The sequence below is a fragment of the Mastigoproctus giganteus genome, chromosome 7 (assembly GCF_048544385.1).
Source record: "Mastigoproctus giganteus isolate SK-2022 chromosome 7, ASM4854438v1, whole genome shotgun sequence".
NCBI classification, from domain to species: domain Eukaryota; kingdom Metazoa; phylum Arthropoda; class Arachnida; order Uropygi; family Thelyphonidae; genus Mastigoproctus; species Mastigoproctus giganteus.
In genome coordinates this window covers 161,577,330-161,603,346 of record NC_143581.1, presented here as the reverse complement: position 1 = coordinate 161,603,346, position 26,017 = coordinate 161,577,330, and the positions used below count along the sequence as shown (strand labels likewise).

At 36.3% G+C, this 26,017-nt stretch overlaps 1 protein-coding gene across 1 annotated transcript in view; it reads right to left on the bottom strand.

Moving 5' to 3' along the window:
• The window catches only part of Vha55 (V-type proton ATPase subunit Vha55), a 199,087-nt gene that overhangs the window by 138,784 nt on the left and 34,286 nt on the right, over window positions 1–26,017 (bottom strand). The window contains exon 5 of the mRNA XM_090377158.1: window positions 7,390–7,467. Coding sequence (XP_090233284.1) covers window positions 7,390–7,467 — 78 coding nt within the window. The remainder of the gene's footprint in view (window positions 1–7,389; window positions 7,468–26,017) is intronic.

The window sequence follows — 26,017 nt, the reverse complement described above, 5'->3', positions numbered from 1 at the left end:
AGTGTAAACACATTTCACCATAATAACCCACAGAATTCCAGCTGTCGATATTATCGCAAATTCAATAAGATCGAGTTTACTGTCCGTTTATGATAGATTGCACTAACACAAAAGCCCAATAAACAGGTGACTGCTAATTGTTTTTATGGTTGTGACCTCCAGAAATCCGACTGAATTACGTAGTACGGTCGGAGACAATCGTAGGGTAATCTCCAGTGCCGAGGTCTCCTGCCCCGATTAAACGGCATTTTGTCCCAATTAAGCGAAGTAAACCCTGGCTATTTTCTCGATTGGTTTTTGTTTTTTAAGATTTGTAATTGATACAGCTGCCCCGATTAACCGGTGGCCCAAATAACTGGAATCCACTGTAATTGTAATATACCATGCTTTTTATAAGAGAGCTATGGTCATGTCCCCAAAGGAACCATAAAAAATATTGTGTTAAAGAATTACTAATTTCATTCATACTGGAAACTGAAAAAAGAGTAAGCATTTACTGCACTCCTGAGAGGAAAACTAACCATTAGATCCACAATAAACAAATAATCAGGAAATACCTAGAAATGCACTTCTCTAGAGTACTCTCCTATGCCCTGGAAATTTGGTCTGCTGCACATCCCAGTAGCCTCAAGAAACTATGGAGCCTAGAATTCTGGGTGCTGAAATGGGCCAACTTGTAGTCTCACGAGATCTACATGACATCCAAATCTCCACTCTGCTCAAAACTGCAATACACTCCCACAGAGCCCATGTGAAGAAAATAAAGGCATTCCTTCATCTGTGTTCATCGAAGCATGATTACTTTGTGTTCAAGGCTCCAGAATTTACAAAGTTTCAAGAGACACTTCCCAAATGCAACTTTGGACACACTCAACTTGCTCAACATAGGCATTGACCTATGGTGTATTGACAAATCATATCAAAATGACATCTTTACTGTCTTGACCTGAGTTTGTTACTGGCTATATTAGCATTTTCTGTAATTAGAGTACTGTGAAATTTGTCCCATTCATAATCCAAAGTATGTCTATGATGTTAAAAAAAAAAAAAAAAAAAAAAGTCTGATCCAGAATGTAGCCCAGCCTTATTATATTAATTTCTATAGGATAATGATTTCCAAGATTTGTCTTACACAATGATACTAGAAACTCATTGTGTAATTCAGGAAATAAATCTTAGGTGAATCAGAAGTGAACTAATCCTATTTTCAGAAATATATTCTGAAAATATTTCAGAATATATTTCAGAAAGCACCATTATTCAATTCTGCTTATATTCAATAATTTGTTGAAATTATGTTGACAATTTATTCTTATTAAGCTTTATTAATGCACAGAGATCAGAAGGGAGACAAGTTTCATTTGTCTTTCATTATATGAAACATAACTCACTATGGTGAAAAAGTTTGTTTAGTGTAATACATTTTAAATAATAACATACAATAAACCATACAGAAAGCAGTAAGTGTAAAGGTACTCTACTCCATTACAAAAAAGCTCATGGAAATCAAAACCTACAGAGCAAGACCACAAAACATCACTATTATTTGATGCTAAATACATACAGGTAAGCCCTTGATTATTTAGCTGAATTATTCCTTGTTACCTATTTATAAGTTGCACTGTAAGTTGATAACAATGTCATATTCGGACACATGGGTTTGCTATTAAAAATTGATAGTTTCTAAGTATATTTTTCAAATTGTAGTAGTAGTGGCATGTGATGCAAGAAAGCAAATGTATGAGCTTATGCAGCATCAGCCAAAAAAAAAAAAAAAAAAAAAATCACACCATTCCCTCCAAATGCCTCTCCAGTTCCTCCTTAAATTTATTCAACCTATCAACTTCCACAACGACAGACGGAAGTTTGTTCCAGCAATTAACCACCCGCTGGCTAAAGGCAAATTTCCGCACATCTATTCTACATCTGTCTTTTCTTAATTTGAATTTATGCCCCCTTAGATTCGTAATCTGAACAAGTGGAAGGATCCCATCAGAATTCAGCGTGCTCAACCCATTCAAGGCCTTATATACCTCAATCAGATCACCGCGCAGGTGCCTAGTCTCCAGCCACTGCAATTTGCAGAACTTAAGCCTCTCTTGGTAAGAGGATCCCTTCATTCCCCTCACCAATCTTGTTGCCCTTCTCTGTACACGCTCAAGTAAATCTACATCCTTCCTAAAATGAGGCCTCCAGACCTGTACACAGTACTCAAGCCGTGGCCTGACCATTGCCTTATACAGAGGGATAATCACCTCCTTTTCCCTGCTAGCAAAATTCCTATATATCATTGACAAAACCCCATGACCTGCCCTGGCAGCCTGTCTGCATTGCTCAGAAAACTTCATATCTGCCTGCACAATTACTCCCGGGTCTTTTTCATTTTCTACCACCTTAAGTGTAGTACCACACAGTTGGTACGTTTCTCTGGGGTTACTTCTACCCATATGTAGTACTTTGCATTTGTCAAGGTTTTGATATCATATATTTGGATTTCAGGAAAGTAAATACAGTGGATTCCGGTTATTTTGGCCACCGGTTAATCGGGGCAGCCGTTTATTTGGGGCAAATCTTAAAAAACAGAAACCGATCGAGAAAATAGCCAGGGTTTACTTCGCTTAATTGGGACAGCATGCCGTTTAATCGGGGCTGGAGACCGCAGCACTGGAGATTACCCTACGATTGTCTCCGACGGTACCACGTGGTTCGGTCGAAATTCTGGAGGTCACAACCATAAAACAATAAAAACAATTAGCAGTCACCTGTTTATTGGGCTTTTCTGCTAGTGAAATCTATCATAAACGTACAGTAAACTCGATCTTACTGAATTTGCGATAATACCGACAGCTGGAATTCTGTGGGTTATTATGGTGAAATGTGTTTACACTTCCATGAAATCTTAAATCATATAAAAAAATTGATTTTCAGATCTTCTCTTTATTCCTATTTTTAAAGCTTTGTAACTCTTTACTCGGTTCTCACTTGCGCGTATTGTGTTACTTGCAATTTGTGTGTGCTGTGTTCTTTGTTATTGATTGCTTATCTTTTTACTGTTTTAAATTTTAACCTCTCCCTGCCCACAAATGTCAGTGAACAGAAATGTCAACTAGTTCGTATGTACATATTACAGTACGTATTAATTATTCCGATTTTCACGTATCATTTAATTTTTTAATTGTTAAGGTAATAAAGGGTAAAGTTGTGCTTAACATATCTTTGCTTTTATAGCCTGTGGATAATATTCCTTCTATTTTCGTTAATTACAATCGCTGTTTAATAGAATTAAAATTCAATTCACAAACGTGATCACAATGACTGCCGCTTACTGCACATCGTATAGTGAACGGTACTTTACTATGTTGAGTTCGTGGTAACGTGATTTGATTATACAGTGAACCAATTGTAAAAAAAAAAGGGGGGGGTACATTGTATTTTTTAACTATTTACGTGAAACTTCTGATAATTGGGGCAGCCGCTTAATCGGGCCAAAATGCACTAGTCCCGATGTGTCCCAAATAACCGGAATGGACTGTACATGCAGTATTACTGTAATATTTTAATGCATGTATAATAATTTTATAAATTACATACAGAAAAACACACTAACAGTTATCTGATAAAATAAGAAAAATCTGATTTATTTCTAATAAATGCTTCTTTGATTTAGTATTAGTATTAATAGTGGCAAATTATGCAAGAGCAAGCTTATATAGCATCAGCCAAAAAAAAAAAAAAATAATAATTCTGCCTATCCGTCTCCCTCCAATAGTTTGTCTAGTTCTTCCCGAAATTTATTCAAACTGTCCACTTCCACAACAATGGATGGAAGTCTGTTCCAGCAATCAACTACCTGTTTGGCCCCAGCCAAATATGTGCATTTATTCTTCAACTATCCTTCAATTTTAATTTATGACTCCTCATGTGCATAGTCTGAACAAGAGGAAGAATCCCAGCCTTGGGATTTTCCTCTTTCTCAGACTAGCTTGAGCAAACACAAGCATTGCTCAAGCTAGTCTGAGCAATGCTTGTGTTTGCTCAAGCTAGTCTGAGAAAGAGTAGCTTGAGCAAACACAAGCATTGTTTGCTCAAGCTAGTCAAAGCCTTAAACACCTCAATCAGATCACTTCACAAGTGGCTAGTCTCTAAACTTCAATTTGCAGAAACAAATCCTTTCTTGGTAAGAGCACCCCTTTGTTCCCTCACCAAAAATTGTCTTCACTGTACCTGTTGCATCAGCTCTACATCCTTCCTAAAATGAGACCTCCAGACCTGCATACAGAACTCAAGATGTAGTCAAACCATTACCTTATACAATGGGCATCACCTCCTTATTCCTCCTAGCAAAATTCCTGTAAACCATTGACAAAACCCCATGGGCTGTACTGGCAGCCTATCTGCATTGGTCAGAGAACTTCACATCAAACTGCACAATTACCCCAGGTCCTTTTCATTTCTCACAACATTGAATGTAGTATCACACAGTTGATACGTTACTCTTCAGTTACTTCTACCCATATGCAGTACAGGTAGACCTCAATTTATGTCGGGGTTAGGTTCCTGGGGGGACAGGCACAAATGGAAACCTTTAAATAATGGAGTCAATCAGAAATCACAGAGTTAGGTTCCGGGCACCAAACATTTTACCTACCACTTTTCATCGACTGTTTTATTTTATTAGCATTCTTCATAGTTGTAGTAATAGTCAATGGAGGCATGCATATTCATATTCCTACACACACGTTAGGGCAGCTTTCAACAGATTCCATCCTACGAATATTACACTAGGATTCAATGAACTGCCTTTACCAGACATGGTGTCTCTTTATTCTATTAAATTAAAAACTTCATAACGAGACTATCACTACTGTTATTGTTTAATTTATTAATAGCACAATTAATACAAAATGTTAGCGTAATAAATTTCCAACATGTGTAAATAGCTTAAACAACCACCAACTGAATGCTTCACCACATTGACCTTTACCACTCGCATCCACAAGTGGCTACTTTGAGGGCGGAAATCTTTCTCATCTCTGATACGGATGCGCTAATTGCTGATTGGCTCAGATTGTCCTAAATCACGTGAACAGTGCGTGATATATAGCACAGTACGATGCCAATAAATTTTGTCTAGGATTTTAAATTTTCAATTTATAAAAAAAATGGAAAAATAAACAAATAAATAAAAATGGTGTCGTGGTTAGTGATCAGTGCAAATTGGATCAGCACAAAATGAGGGCTACCTGTACTTTGCATTTGTCAACATTAAACTTCAATTGCCATTTTCCAGCTCATCTGCCTCATTTTTCTAGATCTTATTGCAGGGCATACTTCATTACTGTCATTAACCATCCCGCCAACCTTCATATCATCGGCAAACAGAGACATTAAATCTCATATACCCTCATCAATATTATTAATAAATACCAAAAACAACAATGGGCCAAGCACTGATACTCAGTTCCACTAATAACATTAGTCAACAAAGAGTAGTGTCCACTGAATACAACTGTCTTCTCCCACTCAGCCATCCCTTTATCCACGTCAGTAAACTTCCTCTTAATGCCGCATTGCTCCAATTCGTACAGCAGTCCTCTGTGCACAACAGTATCAAAAGCTACAAAAAGTTCCATTGTTACCGCATCACTGTACCCAATCAAATTGTTCAGACAAGATCTTCCTTTAACAAACCCATGCTGTAACTGAAGTATAACTGCACTCCTGTCAAGACAGTCCTGCATTATTTCTTTAACCAGTGACTCCATTCTTCACACTCCATTCTTTGCACATCTCCAGTCCACAGGTACCTCCCAATCCAGAGATGCTCTCAAAATTATAGCTAAGGGTTTGTTTACTTCCTTTGCTGCTTCCCTTAATATAATTGGATAGATCACAACCACTCTAGGTGCTTTTTTTTATGTTTCAACTTCAATAATTTCCTTTTGACTTTCCTTCTAGTTATCACAAAATTGTTTAGCTCCCTGTTAGAGTTTGATAAACTTCTGGCATGCATACCCATCTCTAAAGTAATCTCGAAATGTGAATGTAGATGCAAAATATATTTATTCAACCTGTGAGCAATCTGAGCAGGATCATCAACAGTTAAACCATTGACACCAAGTGGACTAATGTGACTCAACCCCTTCTATTGCTATTATAACTAAAGTCTTTACCACTTTTCTTGGCATTCTTTGCCAGAGACTTCTCATAATGTGCTTTGGCTTGCCTAACTCTATTGTAACTTGATTGCACACTAGTATTAGGCTTCTGTATCGCCTGATAATTCATATGCATCCAATGCATTTTTCTTTCCTTGCTACTTCTCAATAGTTCATCTGACACCCATTTAGGTCTAAGCCTTGAACTGTATTTTTTAGTTGGTATGAAAAGCCTAATAGCTTCAAAATTAATTCTTTGAATGCTTCCCATTTAGAATTTGCTGTTTGTAATATCATTAGTTGGTCTCACTGTATAGAATTTAAAAACTGTCTGAGACCACTGTAGTCTCCTTTATGAAAGCAAAAACCCTTCTCCTAACCCTTGATAGCAGTTACATTAAGTAAATCTAATATCAATACACTGTGACCACTGCCACCTAATGGCTCTATCTGCAGATTCTTAATGCATGAAGAATTACTTTGGATAATTAAATCAAGAGTGCTGCTCTCTCTTGTTGCCTCTTCCATGTTGTAGAAATTGTCATCCAATAAATCCACAAAAGCTTTGCCAGTATGTGTGTGGGACCACCCACTAGTTCCAACAAACATCTGGAAAGTTAATGCTTCTTTGATTTACTTCTAATAATTCCTAATTAAATTACTTGATTATTTCAGAAAGGTTGCATAAAAAGTAATATTAAAAGTAAGTTTATCAGTAATATATTAAAATCAGTAATATATTAATATATTAAAGTAATATATTAAAAGTAAGTTTATCAGTGGAATCAGTAATACGTAAAGGGAAATACATTTTAAGTTCCTATTTTTTAGTCTGCATATTTGTATAAAAATGTAGGTAAATTTCAGTTTATTTATAATGTGGTAGCTTATAACACAAGTGTTAAAGTTGTCTCCCAATGCCTGCACTATATACAGAGAGAGGGAGAGAGAGATGTACTATGCAAGTTCCTTTTTGTTGACAAAACAATCCCAATTTACTGGTTTGCAACTTTTAACTTCTGTTCCTGCTGGAAATAAGTTGAAAAGTAATACTAATTAAGAAATCACATATTTTTCAATGATTCAGCAAGCCAAGGCAAGAAGCCAGGCCCTATTTAGTATCAGCCTTAAAAAAAAAAAAAAAAACCACCAACGATTTATAGACTATCCCTAAAATTTGAGCATAAAAAAGTCTTAGATTCACTTTAAATTTTTACAGTACTGAACATACCTTGAATATCTAAGAAATCCTCGGCTAACACTGGTGGTCCTTTATCTATCGGTTTACCAGAACCATTGAAAACTCTTCCTGCCATGAGAGGGAAAAAAACTTAACATTAACACAATATTTCTTTGTTTACAAATTTTATGGAAAATATTTTCAAAGTTAACTGCATAACAGTTGAAGTCATAACAGTTTTTAATGATAACATTTAAAATATATCATGTATATCATTTAAAAACACTTTTTCTTTTTTGATTTAGTACACTAGCACATCTCACAAGCATGAGAACGTTTAAACCACATCATAATAATATTAAAAAGCTAAGAGAAGAGGCAAAAAAAATTGAACTAAAATCAATTTGCTGTAGCAAATTATAATATCGGGGACATCCACATTATGCTCTTAAATTGTTCTTGAATTCTGCAGCATAAGGAAGATAAGCATATCTTATATAGTAATTTTATATACAATACTGTGAGACTATGCATTGATGGAACTGAGCAATGCAGGATCATCTAGTTTTTTTTTTTTTTTTTTTAAATCTCTGCCACCTTTGAATGCTTCTCAAGAGATGGGGATTTCACTCTGAGCAAAACAATTTTTAAAATGCTTCAACCACTTTAAAGTGAACGCAAATTAACCTACAATACTTACAGTGCATAATTACAATTTATGGCATGCCAGATGTTTGTTATAAGGCCATGAGATTCTCTTACTATTTGAGATGTGGAGATTAGTGACTCATTTATAACTAGTGATGAACTGAAAAGCACTGCCCTGGACCAAACAACTTATACACCTTTCACAGTAGACTGTGGTGATTATAAACATTAATAGAGAACTTTTCATTCAATTATAAGAAGTTGGGAGGACTTTTTGTACTTTTGCAGTCAGTAGCATTTAAACTGCTATCTTAGTACATCATGGTCTCATCACTCAGAACAAAGCAAACTTTGCCTACACAGTAAGTTGCCATGATCTATTGCATCATTTTCAAAAAAAAAATGGCATCACTAAAAGGTTAACTGTTATGACCATATGCTGTGTTATGAACACTGAATCTTCAGTACATTCTGAACTGAACCTTCAACATGACAAAAAATTGAAAGTTAAATTTTTCCTTGAAAGGAAACAAATACCATGAAAATAAGTACAGTAAGAGAGGCGTTTTCTATGGAAATATATATACACACACACACACACACACACACACACACACACACACACACACTGTATCATTACCTTTGTGTCAATATATATATATATTTTTTTGTAGATATAACGTTCATAACTTGTGATTTAATATTTGTCTAATTTCTAACTTTCAACCAACATGTTTAACAATTAATATCATATTGAAATTAATGTGCACTGTTTCACAAATTTAAAATGTCACTTTAAAAGTTCAGTTATACAGTTTGATAGTACTGATTTACCTTGGCAACAAAGAATATAAAATGTGAAAATGTAAGAGTCAATTTTAAAACAGAGCTCTCTAATGGTTTAAATTTTCATTTACTGCCTTTCTGTAAAGTGTATGAAGATAATCACATGGCTCTTCCTCATAATGCAATTATTTTATTCAGAGTTTACTGAAGGAATTAAAGTAAAGGAGAAGTCTTGTCTGATCAATTTGATTGGATACAATGATGTAGTCACAAAGGAACTGGATGCAAACAATAATTTTGATATCATATATTTGGATCTTAGAAAGGCTTTTGATACTGTTGCACATGGAAGACTGCTGCACAAATTGGAGCAGTGTGACAGTGGAGACAAATTGCTACTATGAATAAAGGGATGGTTGAATGGGAGATGAGAGTGGTAATCAATGGACACTGCTCTTTGTGGACCTCAGGGTTCAGTGTTGGGTTCATTGTTGTTTTCTGTTTTCGTCAATGATATTGATGATGGTATATCAGGCTTAATGTCCAAGTTTGTAGATGATACGAAGGTTGGCAGGGTTGTTAAATGACACTAATGACAGTATGCTGCCGCAACATGATCTAGAAAAGTTGAGCAGACGGGCTGAGAGGTGGCAACTGAAGTTTAACATTGACAAATGTAAAGTACTGCATATGGGAAGCATTAACCCCTAAGTAACGTATCAACTGTGTGTACTACACTGACAGTGGTAGAGAGTGAAAAAGACCTGGGGTATAATTGTGCAGGCAAATATGAAGTTTTCTGAGCAGTGCAGACGTTCTGCAACAGTAGCTCATGGTGTCTTGTCAATGATATACAGGAATTTTTCTAGCAGGGATAAGGAGGTCATATCTCCTTGTATAAGGGAATGGTCAGGCCACACCTTGAGTACTGTAAACAGGTCTGGAGGCCTAATTTTAAGAAGAATGTAGAGCTGTTGGAACAAGTACAGAGAAGGGCAACAAGATTAGTGAACTGAACAAACGGTTGCCCTTACGAAGAAAGGCTTAAGTTTTGCAAATTACAGTGTCTGGAGACTAGGCACCTGAGAGGTGATCTGATTGAGGGTTATAAAGCCTTGAATGGTTTGATCATGCTCAATGCTGATGGGATTCTTCCTCTTGCTCAGAATAATCGCCTGAGAGGGCATAAATTCAAATTGAGGAAAGACAGTTGTAGGATAGATGTGCAGAAGTTTGCCTTTAGCCAGCAGGTGGTTGATAGCTTAAACAGATTCAAGGTATAACTAGACAAACATTTGGAGCGAGTGGATGGGTGTCTGTGTGTTGTTTTTTTTTTGCTGATGCTATATAAACTTGCTGTCTTGCATCATGTGCACTTGTTAATCGTTTCAAACCAAGTCTGTCTTTAAAGAAATATTTGTTTGCAGAAATGCACTGTAAACAGTGCATATTTCAATCTTACAAGAATGCACTGTTTTGTACAAGTACAAGAATTTACTTACAAGAATGCACTGTTTACAGTGCATTCTTGTAAGTAAAGATAGATTGAAATATGTTTAAAAAGGCAGAAGATAAAACCATCAGTTAAATTAAGCCATTTAAAAGTGGTTTCAATAAAGTTTTCACAGGAATTAAACAGAGGTAACCATAATGTCAAGCCCTACGGAAACTGAGGTACAACAGCTTCTTTATATCTAAGCAATTATTTTCAATTCTACATCAACAGCTATAAATGTAACCAAAGGGAAAAAATGTCTAACCCATGTTCTTCAGCAATTTTGTTTAAATGTATTTACCATTAGTATAGAATAACCATTAGACAGAAGTGTCCACTTTAATTTGAAAGAATTTAAGTTACGTTTTGAAGTCTGCTTAGCTTAAGTGTGTGTAAAATCTGTCGAAGTGGAAATTAAACTGTATCGATGCTATACTTGAAAATCTCAGAAAATAATCAGATTTTTTTTTTTTTTTTGTTTTTTTATTTATTTCTGATGTCTGTGTTATTGATATTCTGTGTATTATTATTTTTTCATTTTTTTATTATTTTTTTAAAGGGAAGCAGTCAAGATATGTCAGAAACAAAAAGTTTGGGACCAGTGCATGAGTGTTAAAAAAAAAGTTTTCTTTTTTTTTTTTCGAGTTGGGAAAAGTTCCCCAAGAAGAGAATTGCTCTCTTCTGTAAACCTCAGAGAAGTGGGTGGGTGGGGGGGGTTCAAAAACCTGTTAGTTATTTCTGTTCTATTTTGTCTTAGTGACAAACTGTGTCTTAGTGACCAATACACACCAAGGTTTATATTCCCACAATTAATACTTTCTCTCTTGATTTGAATAACGATCTTCGTATAAAGGTGTTGGATATTTAAATATTCGTTTGGCTTTGTTTGCTTGATGAGAAAGAAGACCAACAACAAATAACCGGCTAATCAGTAAAGAGAATTCTGATTTTCTGACTGCTTTCTTTTAATCTTAAAGAAAATTATGTTCAAACTTTTCTATTTTTCTTTTGATATGCTGGATTGAAGATGAATCCAACTTCAAATAATCGAACTGGTAAAGTGCTGGTATTATTTCTTGCATGGATCATAACTCAGTTATTCAATCCTGATTCTTTAGCTAGAACACTTTCTGGTGAGGGCAACTATGTGATTACTGCTTTCATAAAGGATGCTGAGAAAAAACTCTTTGGTCAGATGATGACTTAACAGTCCTGAAATCACATTTGCAGGTGCCCTATCATAGCCAGATATCATCATAAGGGGAGGGCATGACAATCAGGTTGTTGTGTTTTTTTTTGACAGATGTAGGAACACTTATACACATGGTTAAGGGAGACAAATGCCCCCTCTGAATAATTGAACAGTGATTCTTACCTTGAAAAGTGATTTATTAAATTGCTCCTTCAGAAAGTTATGGTTAACCTTGCACTTTTTATACTTTTTCAATTGTAAAGAAGCCAGATATCAGTACACAGTTTCGACCATAAACTTCTGACTGAAAAAAAAAAAAAAAAAAAAAAAACCACCCGACATCAAAGTTTGTGATCATTTTTCATCTTTCATCATGAATCTTTTGTCATTTTATGATGAACATAGAACTTACAAGGACAGAGATTGTTAGGAGAGACATCTGCATGATACTGACTAGTGTTTAGAGGTTTGCAAAGCTGTGGAAACTCTTCATCCGAATATCAAGGCTGGGGACAGTAAGAAAAGGAGAAAGGACCGTGAAAATTTCCCACAATTCCCCAGGAGCCTTCTCTTAGAAAATAATGTCCTTAAAGGAAGGTGATGATGTTGACAATATCCAAGTAATTACAGCAAAATCAGTATGTACAACAACAACACAAAACAACATTGAAATACAAGGAAAGATCTCAAAATGTTGAAGGAGTACCAAGAAGCTGGCATCATTGAACCTTTGACATCTCCTTATAACTGTCCTTTCCTTGTGGTGGAGAAGGAGAAGACGGAACACAATTTTTAAAAAAACTGGTTAGGCAATTTTTTTAAAAATTACAGCTTTGCAGGATTTCTCATAATACAAAAAATTCTGCACAACTTAATTTATGCGAGGGTTACATTCCAGAACGTCTCGCACAATTTGAATTCACACGTAATGTGAATAATCACCAAAAAAGGCAATAACAGCCCTATGAGAGTAACTCTCACATATAGCTAAGTTACCCCTACTGGTACATACCATTTGTTTTCTTTGGTTGGAAGAATGGGCACCAACCCTAAAGAAAATGATGAGCAACCAAAGAGATTCATTCATCTTTATTGAATTACTTTTTTTTTTTAGTACAGTAACAGAAAGTATGTTCACTTTAAACAGCATATACAGTACAACGAAAAACAACTGAGAGTGAGTGAGAGAGAGAGAGAGAGAGAGAGAGATGGAGGGTGGCCTTAGGCAGATTAATAAGAGGGATTGTCATGGTCAGGTTCCATTCCCTTGGATTCGGAACAGATAGGTGGGGTGGGGTGTTACACTAACCCTGAAGGTGGCAGGTTCACTTGACTGCTCCCTTGAGCACTTGAAAAAGGAATCTAGAGTTGCTATGCTCAGGCAACAACAGTTGTTTTTTGTTTGTTTTTTTTTTTTTTTTGATTTTTTTTAGGAGCATTAGCAACTAAGGCCATATTACTCAGGGAATATGCGGTGGTCATTCCCTGACCTTTCCGCATCCTCCGTATTTGGTGGCGATGGACTCAAACCCCGGTCTAATCAAGAAGCGTGTGCTACACACTGCTGCTCCTTCCCACCTGGCTGCGGAGGCACCAACAACACATAGTAGCAACCAAGTTCTAGCGTAATTTTACATTGCACTTTAGAGCTTAGTTCAAGGTTAATCTTCATTAGCTAACAGATTTAGGCCATCTACAAGATTTAATGCTTTCAATATTCCTTTCACTATCAGGCTCCATCCTTCTTTAACCTCTGGGCTTTCACTTGCTGCTGCCTCCTCCTCAATGAGATGCTGCTCCAGTACAAACAGATCTTCATTTCACAATTCTTGATGATGTAAATCAATTGAATTATCGACATCAGTTGCTTCCACTTCAGTGAACCCCATCTTTTCAGTGATTTTCATGCATTTGTCTTTAGTTTGCACATAATCTTCATTGGCATCAGAGCCTCTGAATGAGTTGCTAAGATCTGGACATAACTTATGCCATGAACTTTGAACACAGTTATGTGGAACTTCACACATGCAGCATCAATAAATTTTAAAGCATCTTTTATATTGAAAGCTTGCCAAGATTACTGCACACTCATCTGTTTGTGTCAGCCTTGTCAATTAGATCAGCCAGAATGCTCTTTAAATAGTGAACCTTAGAAGAGCATTCTGGCTGATCTAATTGACAAGGCCGACACAAACAGATGAGTGAGCAGAAACCTGAAAGGTTTCTGCTCCCTCGTCTAACTGGCGAGCTTTCAATATAAAAGATGCTTTAAAATTTAAAACATGTTGGTCCAGGCTGGAGTATTACTGGGTGGACATCAACAATACTGGGTGGAAACTAAGTAAGATGATGAATGGAATTCTTTCTGCCTTGCAATACACTTCCAATTCTAGTCATAACTGAGATCTAAGGTAATTTCTGAAAATAACAGCAGTCATCCACCCTTTAGGGTTTGAGTACAGTACACAGGCATATATGACCTGTTGTAACCTTTAGGAGCACAAGGGGGTTTTGATAGTGATAAATGCACACATTTCAGTTTATGACCGTCTATCTATATTAGCACCAAACAAAAGTGTTAGTCGATCTTTCACCACCTTAAAGTCAAGCAGTCTTTTCAGCAATGGAAATATAAGTGCGATCAGGTTTTTTTTCCCAATATAAGCCTGTTTCATCGAGGCTGAATGTTTAGGTATGTATTTTCTGTCCTCTATGATTGCCTTCAGTTTCACAGAGAACGCATCTGCAGCATTTTTATCGGCTGATGCAGCTTCTCCACGCTTTCACATTATGAAAACTATGCTGTTGCCAAAAATTCGCAAACCATCCTGAACTTGCTGAAATGAGCTTAATCCTCACATTCTTTTAAAGGTTAACAAGTTTTTTATTTGTCACTCATCCACGTAGCAAGCATTTTTTTCCAAGCATTCCATCAAACTTGACTGAGCATACAACTTTTGTGCAGTCAAGGGCACACCACTCTTAACACTTTCTTTAATTTTATCAACACTATCTCAAATAGCAAGTAAAAAAAAAAAAAAAAAAAAATAGCAAGTAATGTACTCTTATTCAGACTTAGAGTATTGTCTAATGAATGCCATGCTCTCACTTCACACTTAAATTCTTCAGAACTTAATTGGTTTTCATTAAAAAAAAATAAAAAAAGAAAAAAAACAATTATTCACAGCTCTGCCAAAGTTGCTAATATTTTTTAAATTATACAGCATTACTAGAATAGGTGAATCAATATTTAAAATAAGTGAATATTTAAAAATCTGACACACAGCTAGGGAAGCTGTTTCGAAACTTACTGGTTTCTCACCAGCTGGGGGTGGTCTCTATTAGTAAACATCTGCCAAACTGTGAATAACACATTTTGTCAAGTGGCATAGGGAAATAAACCTTCCATTTAAAAATGTAACAGATGTTATATTTACCCCCTAGAAATGGGCTGCATTTGCTATATGCAGTACAATACTATAGGATTTGCAGGGATGTTTGATAAACTCAAATGTTTTCAAAATGGATAAACAATTTTTTTTAATGAAAAATTACGATGTTTTAATGCTAAATGTTTATTAACTCAAGGACACAGTATAGAAATAAACTTAAAGTACAAATTTGAGATGTAAAAGTTTTAATGCTTTGTGATAAAAGAAACTAAAAAGAATTACTACATAATTCTTAACCTGGTGGTGGAAGAGCAAAATTTATTGCACAAATGGTGACACAGCCCCTGACACGTGTCAATTTTTGTTTTAATTTCTGGAAAAAATATTGGGGATTTGTGAATTCTTCTTGGACAAATACCAATATTTTATATAAATTTTTATGTTTTAAAAAAAATTAAAAATTCAAAAGGCGCTATTTTTGTTATTATTATCACTTATTTTCAAAAAAAAAAACAACAATCAAAAATATAGACACGAATATGTTAGTCTGGTCCACTTTCCCAATGACATAGTGTAAAAAACATTATGGGAATCCTATAGTCTTGAAACTTTATTAGACATGTTGGACAGAACTTGTGTAGTCAAGACCTGCTAATTTTAGTAAAATCGGACAAATGCTAACTTATTGTGATTTTCTCTTGCAGAGGATCTGTGTCCTCATTTTGTATTTAAAATCGATGGTGTGAATTTAAAATCAATGGTGTGGATAGAGTGATAAATAGAATGCATAGGTTTTTAAGAAATATTTTAGGAATATTAAATTTTAGAAATATTATATTTTAAGTCAGAAATTCTCTTACCTGAAATTTACTATCAGGAATGACTACATCTGGGTAAGATGTATTTAGAATAGTATTGAAATAAGACAAACCTAGCATGAGGATGAAGAATAAAAACAAGCTGTGATCCTAAATCCATGCATGGGGAAATAATTAGAAGTATAAAGGGAGATGAATTCCCAAAGCTTGATGGGGGCTTTTCATTTATACCATCTTCAAAAGGGAAGCAAACATGTGTTGAAGGCTGTATTTATAGCCCGGGCATGTTCCGCTGCCATATTTCAAAAGTGTGGTTGAGGGGCATTTGAAAGGAAGAGAAGAAGGATAGAAGGAAAAATTCTCACCCCCTTGTTTTTCACTAATAGTTTGGGAATTTGAAAATTTAGAGATTTAGAACAGCTTAAATTTTTTTTTTTGGAAAGAGGATACGATCATGCACCTAGCTTTCCAAGTTTCCACTTGGAAAGCCAGGTGCACTACTACCCCGTCTCCGTTAGTAGAGGTCCTGGATGGGGGGGGTATGTTTTGTTATTAAATTTGAATTTGTAGGATATGTGTTTTAGATCCTACTCCTCAGAAATTATTATTGGTCTATGTATGTTTATTGATCTTATTGCTAGAGTCTCACTGGTTTCTAACTTAAATTAGTATTGAATATTGTGTCTTGTTTGTCTATTATTATGGTGTTTTCAAATGATGGGTAATGACCCATCATGGTGAGCTACCAATTCAGAAATAATTTTTTGTGTCTGGTCTATTTTTTAAAATTATTATTTGAAGCTACTTTTGAACTGCTTTTGGATTCTCATATGTAACTATGTTCTTGTGCTGCCTATATATACAGGGTGTTTCAGTTATACGTTTCAGAACTTCTAAGAGGGGTAGGGTACATCCTGACAACTCGAAATCATATAGCAATGTGGGGTCGGAAATGCTTTCCTGAAGCGGTGTTGTACACAGAAGCACCATAAAGAAAAGAGACCGTAAGTGAGAAATCGTTTTAATAATACATGAAAAGAAGCAAAAGGTACATGGATTAAAGTAAGTGTTCGAAGTTTCTTCCACGGGCTACAATGCACGCCTCACATCTCCGACGCATGGACATCCGAACATTCTGGAATACTCCAGGCGAATTTCGAATTTCTTCGGCAGCTACTGCGATTCTTGCAACCAGCTCCTCAGCATTGTCAACAGGGGTGTCATAAACTAGCGATTTCATATGACCCCAGAAATAAAAATGAAGACATGATAGGTCGGGTGACCGAGCAGGCCAACGCACGGGACCACCACGTCCGATCCACTGTTGACCAAATGTGACATCCAGGTAGTTACGAACATCTCCGCTATAATGGGCAGGGGCTCCATCGTGTTGGAACCACATTGTCTGTTGCGTCGATGCAGAAATCTGTTCATCTCTCAAAAGTTGTGGCAATACTTGCTGCAGAAAGATCAAGTAGATAGGTCCGGTTAGACGACACGGTAGCAGGTAAGGTCCGATGAGGTGATCTCCCATAATACCGGCCCATTCATTGACCGAAAATCGAATCTGTGCTGCACGACGTCGCACGACGACTTCTGTGTAGAATACCGCTTCAGGAAAGCATTTCCGACCCCACATTGCTATATGATTTCGAGTTGTCAGGATGTACCCTACCCCTCTTAGAAGTTCTGAAACGTTTAACTGAAACACTCTGTATATGTATATATGCAATCGCAGTCTAGTGTGCAAGGAATTGCATAAACTACGTTTGTTTGTTTTATTCCTTCATCCTCATACTAGGTTTATTTTATTTCAATACTATTCTAAATATATCTTACCCAGATACAGTCATTCCTGAAAAAAAAAATCTTAGGTAAGAGAATTTCTGACTTAAAATATATTTCTAAAATGTAATATTTCTAAAATATTTCTTAAAAACCTATGCATTCTATTTATCACTCTATCCTATTTGGTTTAAATTCACACCATTGATTTTAAATTCAAAATGAGGACTCAGATCCTCTACAAGAGAAAATTACAATAAATTAGCATTTGTCCGATTTTTCGAAATTTAGCGGTTCTCGACTACACAAGTTCTGTCCAAAATTGAAAAGAATATGAAATTTGAAACAATGCATATGTATAGATTTCCATTCATTATGTGCACAAATACTTATAAAAAATTTTTTTTAAATTTTTATATTAGTTACTTTTCTTCAGTTCCATTTTATAATTTTTTTTAAAATTTACTTCAAATTTGACACACTTCACAGCACAGGAAATTTGATAACTATGTATCTTGCTTCCCACAGAGTAGCATCCATGTTGAGTGAATACTGTTTCACTCCTGTGTCTATTTATGTGAAAGCAATAACAAATCTTTCAAAAACTCATAAGAGACCATAGATGTTTACTTAAGGGATTGGAAAGGTAAGTAACACTAAACAACAAATTTTGGGTCATATCTTGTTATGGGCACGAAAGTAAGTTTACTTTATAGACTTTGGTGTGGGAAACACAGAAACAGGGCTTAAAATGGCAGATTCACTCTTGTTTTCGAAAAAAGCAGTTTTTTTACATTTACACAAGGTATTTTTTTTTTATTTATATGGCAGTAAGATGTAGCTACAAAATATCTGTATCAAACACAGGACCCTTTCACTTGTATTCAGCTTCAGGAGCATCCCTTTTCACCATCCATCAATAATCGGCTAACATGGCAGCACTCCATTTGGTTTTGTATCTTTGTTCTATTGCTGCAATGTCTTTGATGGAAGCACTCACCATTTTTATTGCTGACGGCATCACGGTTTGACGGGAAGAAATCCAGGTGTGAGTGCAAGAAATGCATCTTCAATGACATGTTGCATCCCAGTTTTTCGTAAGAAGTAATGAGATCTTCCACAAGCTGCCTGTAGTTGCCAGCTTTAACATTTTCTAGAAAACCAGTTGAAACATTTCGAAAGGCTTTCACGCTGATTTCTCACTATCATTAAGGACACATTTGAACTATTAGTCTCTGAAAAGTTGCCTTATTTGTGGACCAATGAAAATGCCTGCCTTAATCTTCTCTGTACTAAGTCTTGAGAATTTCTCTTGCAAGTACGTGAATGCAGGACCATTCACTTTCAAAGCCTTCATGAAATTTTTCACGAGCCCCAGTTTGATGTGAAGTGGTGGAAGCAAAACTTTATTTGGATCTACCAGACATTCAAATGCTAAATTCTTCATTCCAGGTGTTAATGATTTTCATTGAGACCAACTCCTCTTCTCATAGTGCATATCCTTGGCACGACTATCTCACCTGCAGAGAAAGCAACAATACTTAGTGTAACCCTTTTGTACTTCTAATAAGAAATGAAGAAATGAATCACTTATAAGTTTATCAAGTGGATAATCTGCTGTACACCAATGGAAACAGTGAAAGGAGTGAAGGTGGAGTTGGGTTTCTGGTCCATAAAGATTTTAAAAACAACATTTTGGAATTCAAAAGTACATCACCAAGGGTGTCAAGACTAATATTCAAGATTTCTAAGAGGTACGAGCTAAAGATTATAATGATTTATGCACCAACATAGAGCCATGATGATGAAGAGGTTGAAGAAATGTACACTGAAATTGAGAGTCTTCTAGATGAGCAGAAAACCCACTACACTATTATTATGGGGGACTTCAATGCTAAGGTTGGAAAAAGGCAAAACAGCGCAGAAAGAGGAACTATAGGAAATTTTGGAATTGGTGAAAGAAATAAAAGAGGTGAAAGACTTGTGGAATTTGCAGAATCTCAAGGACTGTCAGTAATGAACACTTTTTTCAAGAAAAGGGTGAACAGAAAGTGGACATGGAAGAGTCCAAATGGATTAACAACTAATGAAATCGACTTCATCCTCACTAACAGAAGATATATTGTGAATGATGTTACCGTCCTGAATAAGGTAAATGTTGGAAGTGATCACAGAATGGTAAGATGTACACTTGATATAGATGTAGGAAAGGAAAGGAAAAAACTGACTCGAGTAAATAATACAAAGGTCTTTGAAATAACAGAGGAGGAGAAAAAGCAGTATGTACTGGAACTTAAGAACAAGTTTGAGCTTCTGCAGACTGCTCAGGACCAAGATATCGACGAGGAATATTACAACTTTCTGAAAGTGATAAAGCCCAAGAAACCTATAGGGAAACAGAAATCCAAAGAAGAAAAAATTAGTCAAGAAACACTTGTCATGATGAACCAAAGACGACAAATGAAGAGCAAGAAAACACTGACAAGGTGAAAATTGAGTATACTGAGTTATGCAAAGCTATTAGAAAGAGACTCAGAGAGGACATAAGATTTAACACAAGAAAAGTAGAACAAGCATTAAGGGAAAACAGGATTTAAATCAGCAGCCATGAGCAGTAATACAGAAAGACAAATGATACTGAAACTGAAGAATAGCGATGGTGTACTTATAAACAGCAGAGAAGGCATAATTCAAATAGCAGAAGACTACTATAGAGAATTATACAAGGAGCGAGGGAATGATACCAGCAGTGGTGAACATGGATTGCAAAGTAGCAACACATACGACATACCCGATATTCTTCCTGATGAGGTAGAACATGCATTGAAGAAAATGAAGAATCGGAAAGCCCCGGGGGAAGATGAAGTTACTGTAGAGTTGTTAAAATTGGGAGGAAGAGACATAACACAAAAACTGGCAAGGCTCTTCACAAAGTGCATTAGAAAAGGTGTGACGCCTAAGCAGTGGAATAATGCAATCATAGTTTTGCTGCATAAGAAAGGAGATAAATCAAAAATTGGAAATTATAGACCAATTAGCTTGTTATCCCACATCTACAAGTTGTTACTACAAGGGTCATTACTAACAGATTAGAAAGAATACTTGATGAGAATCAACCGAAAGAGCAAGCTGGCTTTAGGACAGGATTCTCAACTATGGATCACCTTCACGTAATATCACAGCAAATGGAGAAAGCAAATGAATATAAAACACCATTATGCCTGGCATTTGTGGATTATGAAAAGGCATTTGACTCCATACAGCATAAGGCAATGTTTCAGGCACTGGAAAGACAAGGCATAGATACTCCATATATTATGATTTTGAAGAAAATATATGAGAGTGCTACATCCTTTATTAGACTAGACAAAGACAGTAGCAAATTTAAAATCGAGAAAGGAGTTTGACAAGGAGACAAAATATCTCCGAAGCTGTTTACTGCTGCCCTTGAGGAAGCTTTCAGAAAATTAGACTGGTCGCAGAAAGGAGTCAATGTGAACGGAGAGTACCTAAACTATTTACGATTTGCAGATGACATTGTGGTCATAAGCCACGATCCCAAAGAATTAGAGGAAAATCTTAATCAGTTATGCACAGTTAGTAAGGATTTTGGACTAAAGATGAATATGGCTAAAACAAAAGTAATGATGAACAAGTATGACACGGAAAGGGAAATAATGATTGAAAGAGCAGTAATTGAAAAGGTGGAGTCATATACTTATCTGGGACAAGTTATTAGCTGTAATAATGATAAATGGCTGGAAGTCAAGAGAAGAATAAATTTTGGATGGATAGCATTCAGGAAATATAGTCACATACTGAAGAGCAATATCCCAGTTTGTCTGAAACGTAAAATAATGAATCAATGTATACTCCCCCACCATGACTTATGGAAGTGAAACTTGGGCACTCACCAAAAGAATGGAAGAGAAGCTAAGAACTACACAGCGAAGAATGGAACGAATTATATTGTGAATCAGACTGTTAGATAAGAAGAGAAACACATGGATTAGGCAGCAAACTCAAGTAAAGGACATTCTTATCAAAACTAAAGAACTAAAATGGTCTTGGGCAGGACACATAGCTCGAAGACATGATGACAGATGGACTAAGAAAATAACAGAAGGTACCCAAGAGGAGCTAGAAGAAAACCTGGAAGACAAAGGCGGAGATGGATAGATGAAATTCATGAGTTTTTGAGTAGTAAATGGATGGCCAGTGCTCAAAACAGAAGGAACTGGATAGTTGCTGGAGAGGCCTTCATCCTGCAGTGGATTGAAAATGGCTGATGATGATGATGACTTCTAATAAAATGGGAGTTACCTTTAAATCACGACATCTGCAACTCATACTTGTGATAGTGCTCACCTAAGAGGATGTTCTCCATATTTGCCTGTTTCATCTTTGTGGACGGCATATGAAGAGGTATTGAAGTATATTTCCATTGTGTAATAACACAGCCTTAATGCTCACATTAGTAGTGTCTATAAACAGTCACCATTCTTTGGAAACATGCCTCGTGTTCATTGCAGCCATTAGACCATCAACATCCTTACAGAGAGTGAGTCCTTCTGTTTGATAGAATTTATCAGTCTTTATTTTCACAGAATGATCTAGAAGATTCCACTGTTGTAGTCTAGAGGCCAAAAGCACTGCCGTATTCTTTGGCAGTTCAAGATCCCTGATGAAGTCATTAAGCTCACTTTCTCTGATCTTATGTGGCTCAGGAGGATAAAGGTTTGGACAAAATGGTGGATCCCTTGACATAGATGGCTGCTGTACTTCTTTGTGTATATCAAGTTGATGTTCATCAGTGTTTCATCAGAGTATACAGAAAAATGGTTGGGTGGTTCAGGATTAGGTAGTACTTCACCGTGAGGCCGGGACAAATTGCAGATAGTATATTTGGGTACATCAGTGTCCACTTTTTCTTCATTGTCATCCCTTTTCTAATAGGAGAAACCATACAGATGTAACAGTCTGCGACGTGATTTGTTGCCTCTCTCCATATCGTAGGCACTGCAAAAGGCATAAAACATTCCTTTCGATTCACCCATGCATTGAGTTTTGATGAACAGGTAGTGCAGCATATGTGTGGAGCCTAGTTCATGTACTGATTACCTACTTTACACCCAAAGTACAAAAAGTAGGCCTTTTTTATGGCTCAAGTTAAGGGGCACTTCCTTGAAGTTAACATAATTTCTCCACATATGTAACAGAAGTCATTCGGACTATTTACACAATTACGGGGCATATTAATCTTGCACAACATAAATACTGGGCAAAAAGTAGGATACTTTTTGCCCAGTATCTTACAGAGAACAAATCACCCTACAGCTGTATTTGAAGATTACTGTAACAGAGCTGGACTCATATGAGGTGACAACTTGTGTGATGCAGAGCAAGGCGACAGTTGCCGATCATGCGATGAGAGCGTGGCGGTACTGAAACTGTGGTGTTGCCACACATTTTGCCGAGAGCTGTAGTTGATAATGTAAAGTAGCTTGCTAATATGAGACCCCAACTGTCATTCAAAAACAAGAGCCAATCGACAAATTTTAATGTGATTTTTGTGTTCAGCAGCACAAAATTGGTCAAGATTGGGTATTTTCGTTTTCGTAACATTTCATGTGTTGAGCAGTGTAACCTGTAACTTTAAACACATAATTTGAAATTTTATAGCAATGTCAGTGCCCATCAGTTCCTATTATGTTGCATAAAAGGAGGTGCCATACCACATTTTATTCAGGAATTATTGCAGTAAAAGTTTGACTATATTTAGGAATCTAGAAAGTATTTCAGAATTTTAATCAATTAAAAAGTAATACAATTTTTGAGAGGCACCATCAATGCAACCACTATCACATTAAAGAATGTATATTTACTACATCTTTTGTCCTTAACAAAGCATCCATAAATTTTATTATGCAAACACTTTGAGAGACCCCCCCCCCACACACACAGTGCAGCAATAAAGTTCCCAGACTGGTGCAATAAAAAGAACACAAAGTGAAGAAGTTCAAAAATGGTTTATCTTTATTCAGAGTAATAACCATCAGATTCAATGCATTTATTACACCATTCTAAATGTTTCTGGGGGAAAAAAAAAAGGCAGTGAATGCATTCAAAGGGATGACATTCAGTTCAACTGTTACATTTTTCTTTGTCATTAACAAAGAGATTTTCTTTGCAGGCACTTTCCTTTAAGTAGTTTTCGTCTTGGAAAAAGAGGAAGAAGTCCACTGGTGCTAGAACAGGAGGGTAGGGTGGATGGTTAAGCTATACAATGTTTCATCAAAAATGTCTTCACAACAAGGGTAGAATGGGTGGGGCATTGTTGTGCAACAAGAACTATCTTTCTGCCATAATTGCAGGCTCACCCTGGAAGGGCATCTGTATGTAGAAAGCAGCAGTGGCGCTCTCTCTCTCTCCCCTTCAGGTACTAATTTCATACATCTAAGCCTCACTTGAACAGCCTCCCCTCAGCATGAAGGGACATTCATTAGTAAAGACCAATTTGAATTACCTATTTGATTTATCACCAACATCACCTGGGTTCAATTCATTAGTGACATCAGCAGTACCATTATATTAAAAAACAGTACTGTCTTATTCTTGACTTAATCTTTTCTCTTCTTTCCTCTGTGTGCATGTTGTGAGACTATACAAGCATGGCTCATCCCTCGTGGGGTAGGACATTGCTGGCACTGTCAGCTTTTATAATTTTGGCAGTTTTGTTGAATAGTACAGGATTTCTGTCCTCTCCTGCACTTAGGTGTTTCAGACTGACCAATACACAGTGATTTAGGAGGAATAGTAAATATTTTGGGAGGTTATGGTATTGATTATTCTGAGTAAAAAAGTTCATATAAATGTGTGTCTAATTCTCAATGGATACGTAGATACAGCTGCTTGGTCATGTGACCAAGAAGCAGTTATCACCTAATGCTGTTTGGTGTTAGAAGTATTGTTAAGAATGCCGCACATTTTCACACATGCTGAATATGCCGATATGGTGTTTGTCTATGGTTTTTGTGGTGTAAGTGCTACTGATGCTTGTAGAGAATACTGTCAATGGTTTCCTAACCACAGAATACCAGATTCAAGAGCATTTACTAGTGTTTACACCAAACTGTGTGTGACTTGTACAGTTCCCAGCACTCATATTTCTTCTGAACATGCAAATGAACAAAATGTGGATTAGATAGAACACATTCTTCAGTGGATAGAATGTAGTCCTACTATTAGCACAAAGAATTTCTACATGTATCGGTGTTCCACAGACAAGAGTATGGCGAACATTACATGAGCACAGCTTGTATCCATTTCATATACAGCGGGTGCAACACCTTCAACCAGGAGATGAAACCCAGCGATTGGAATTTTGGTGGTGATAAATGCTAATTGCCGATTATTTCCATTAATACTGTTCAGCGATGAAGCTACTTTCACCTGTGAAGGTATCAACAACACCCATAACTCTCATAGGTGGTCAGAAGAAAATCCACATGCCACTGTAGAAACAAATTTTCAACATCGCTTCTCTGCAAACATGTGGTGCAGTATCATCGACAATCAGTTGATTGGGCCTGTTGTGTTACAAAATTGTCTTACAGGGCCCATTTACCTAGAATTTTTACAAAAAGAACTTCCACTACTATTGGAGTATGTTCCCTTGGCTACAAAGATTGGTATGTACTTTCAGCATGATGGAGCTCCTGCACATTAGACCCATCTGGTGATACAATATCTAAATCAAACTTTCCCTGAAAGATGGATCGGATATGGTGGTCCCATTCATTGGCCACCAAGGTCTCCAGACCTCACTCTGTTAGATTTTTGTTTGTAGGGATGGATGAAAAGCACAGTATACAAAGAAAAGGTGAATACAAGAGACGAATTGCTCGCTTGCATTTTGGTTACTGGTGGGGGTTTTTTTTTTTTTTTTTTTTTTGGTATTTGTCGGCGCATCAGCTTCTGTGGCCATAATGCACCTCCCAAAGTTTTTGCATTTTACTGTGATCCAAGCCCGAAGTGGGATTCGAACCTGTGACCTTTGGGTTGCCAGGCAGGAACTTTTACCCACCTGGCTAGTCCGGTCGGCGGTGACTGCTGTAATTTATTTAGGTAAAAATAAGTATATTGAGTTGGTATTAAAATGGTTAATATCAATATGTTTAATATATATATAGAATTTAGTGTAGGATCTAATGTTGTATAGACAGAAAATCAATTTATTTTAAAAATAGATTTAGAACAAGCAAATGGTAAGGGTGAGGTATTAAATTGAGGATGGGGAAGGAAAAAAGGAGTATTTTAAATAAATAAAGATTAAAAATAGCAATAGAAGTAGGACAGTAGGAACATTTGTATCACTCTTGTATTACACTAACAGTTTAATGAATGGGAAGAATTTTAGAACAAGACAATAGAAAGATAAAAAGTATAGAAAAAGTTATTAAATAACACTAAGTTTGCTGGGGTTGTGAAGCACAACCTTATAGTAAGCGCTCTGGCATTTGTAAGTGTTAGTATAAAAGGGAGCTAATACCAAATGCTTGTA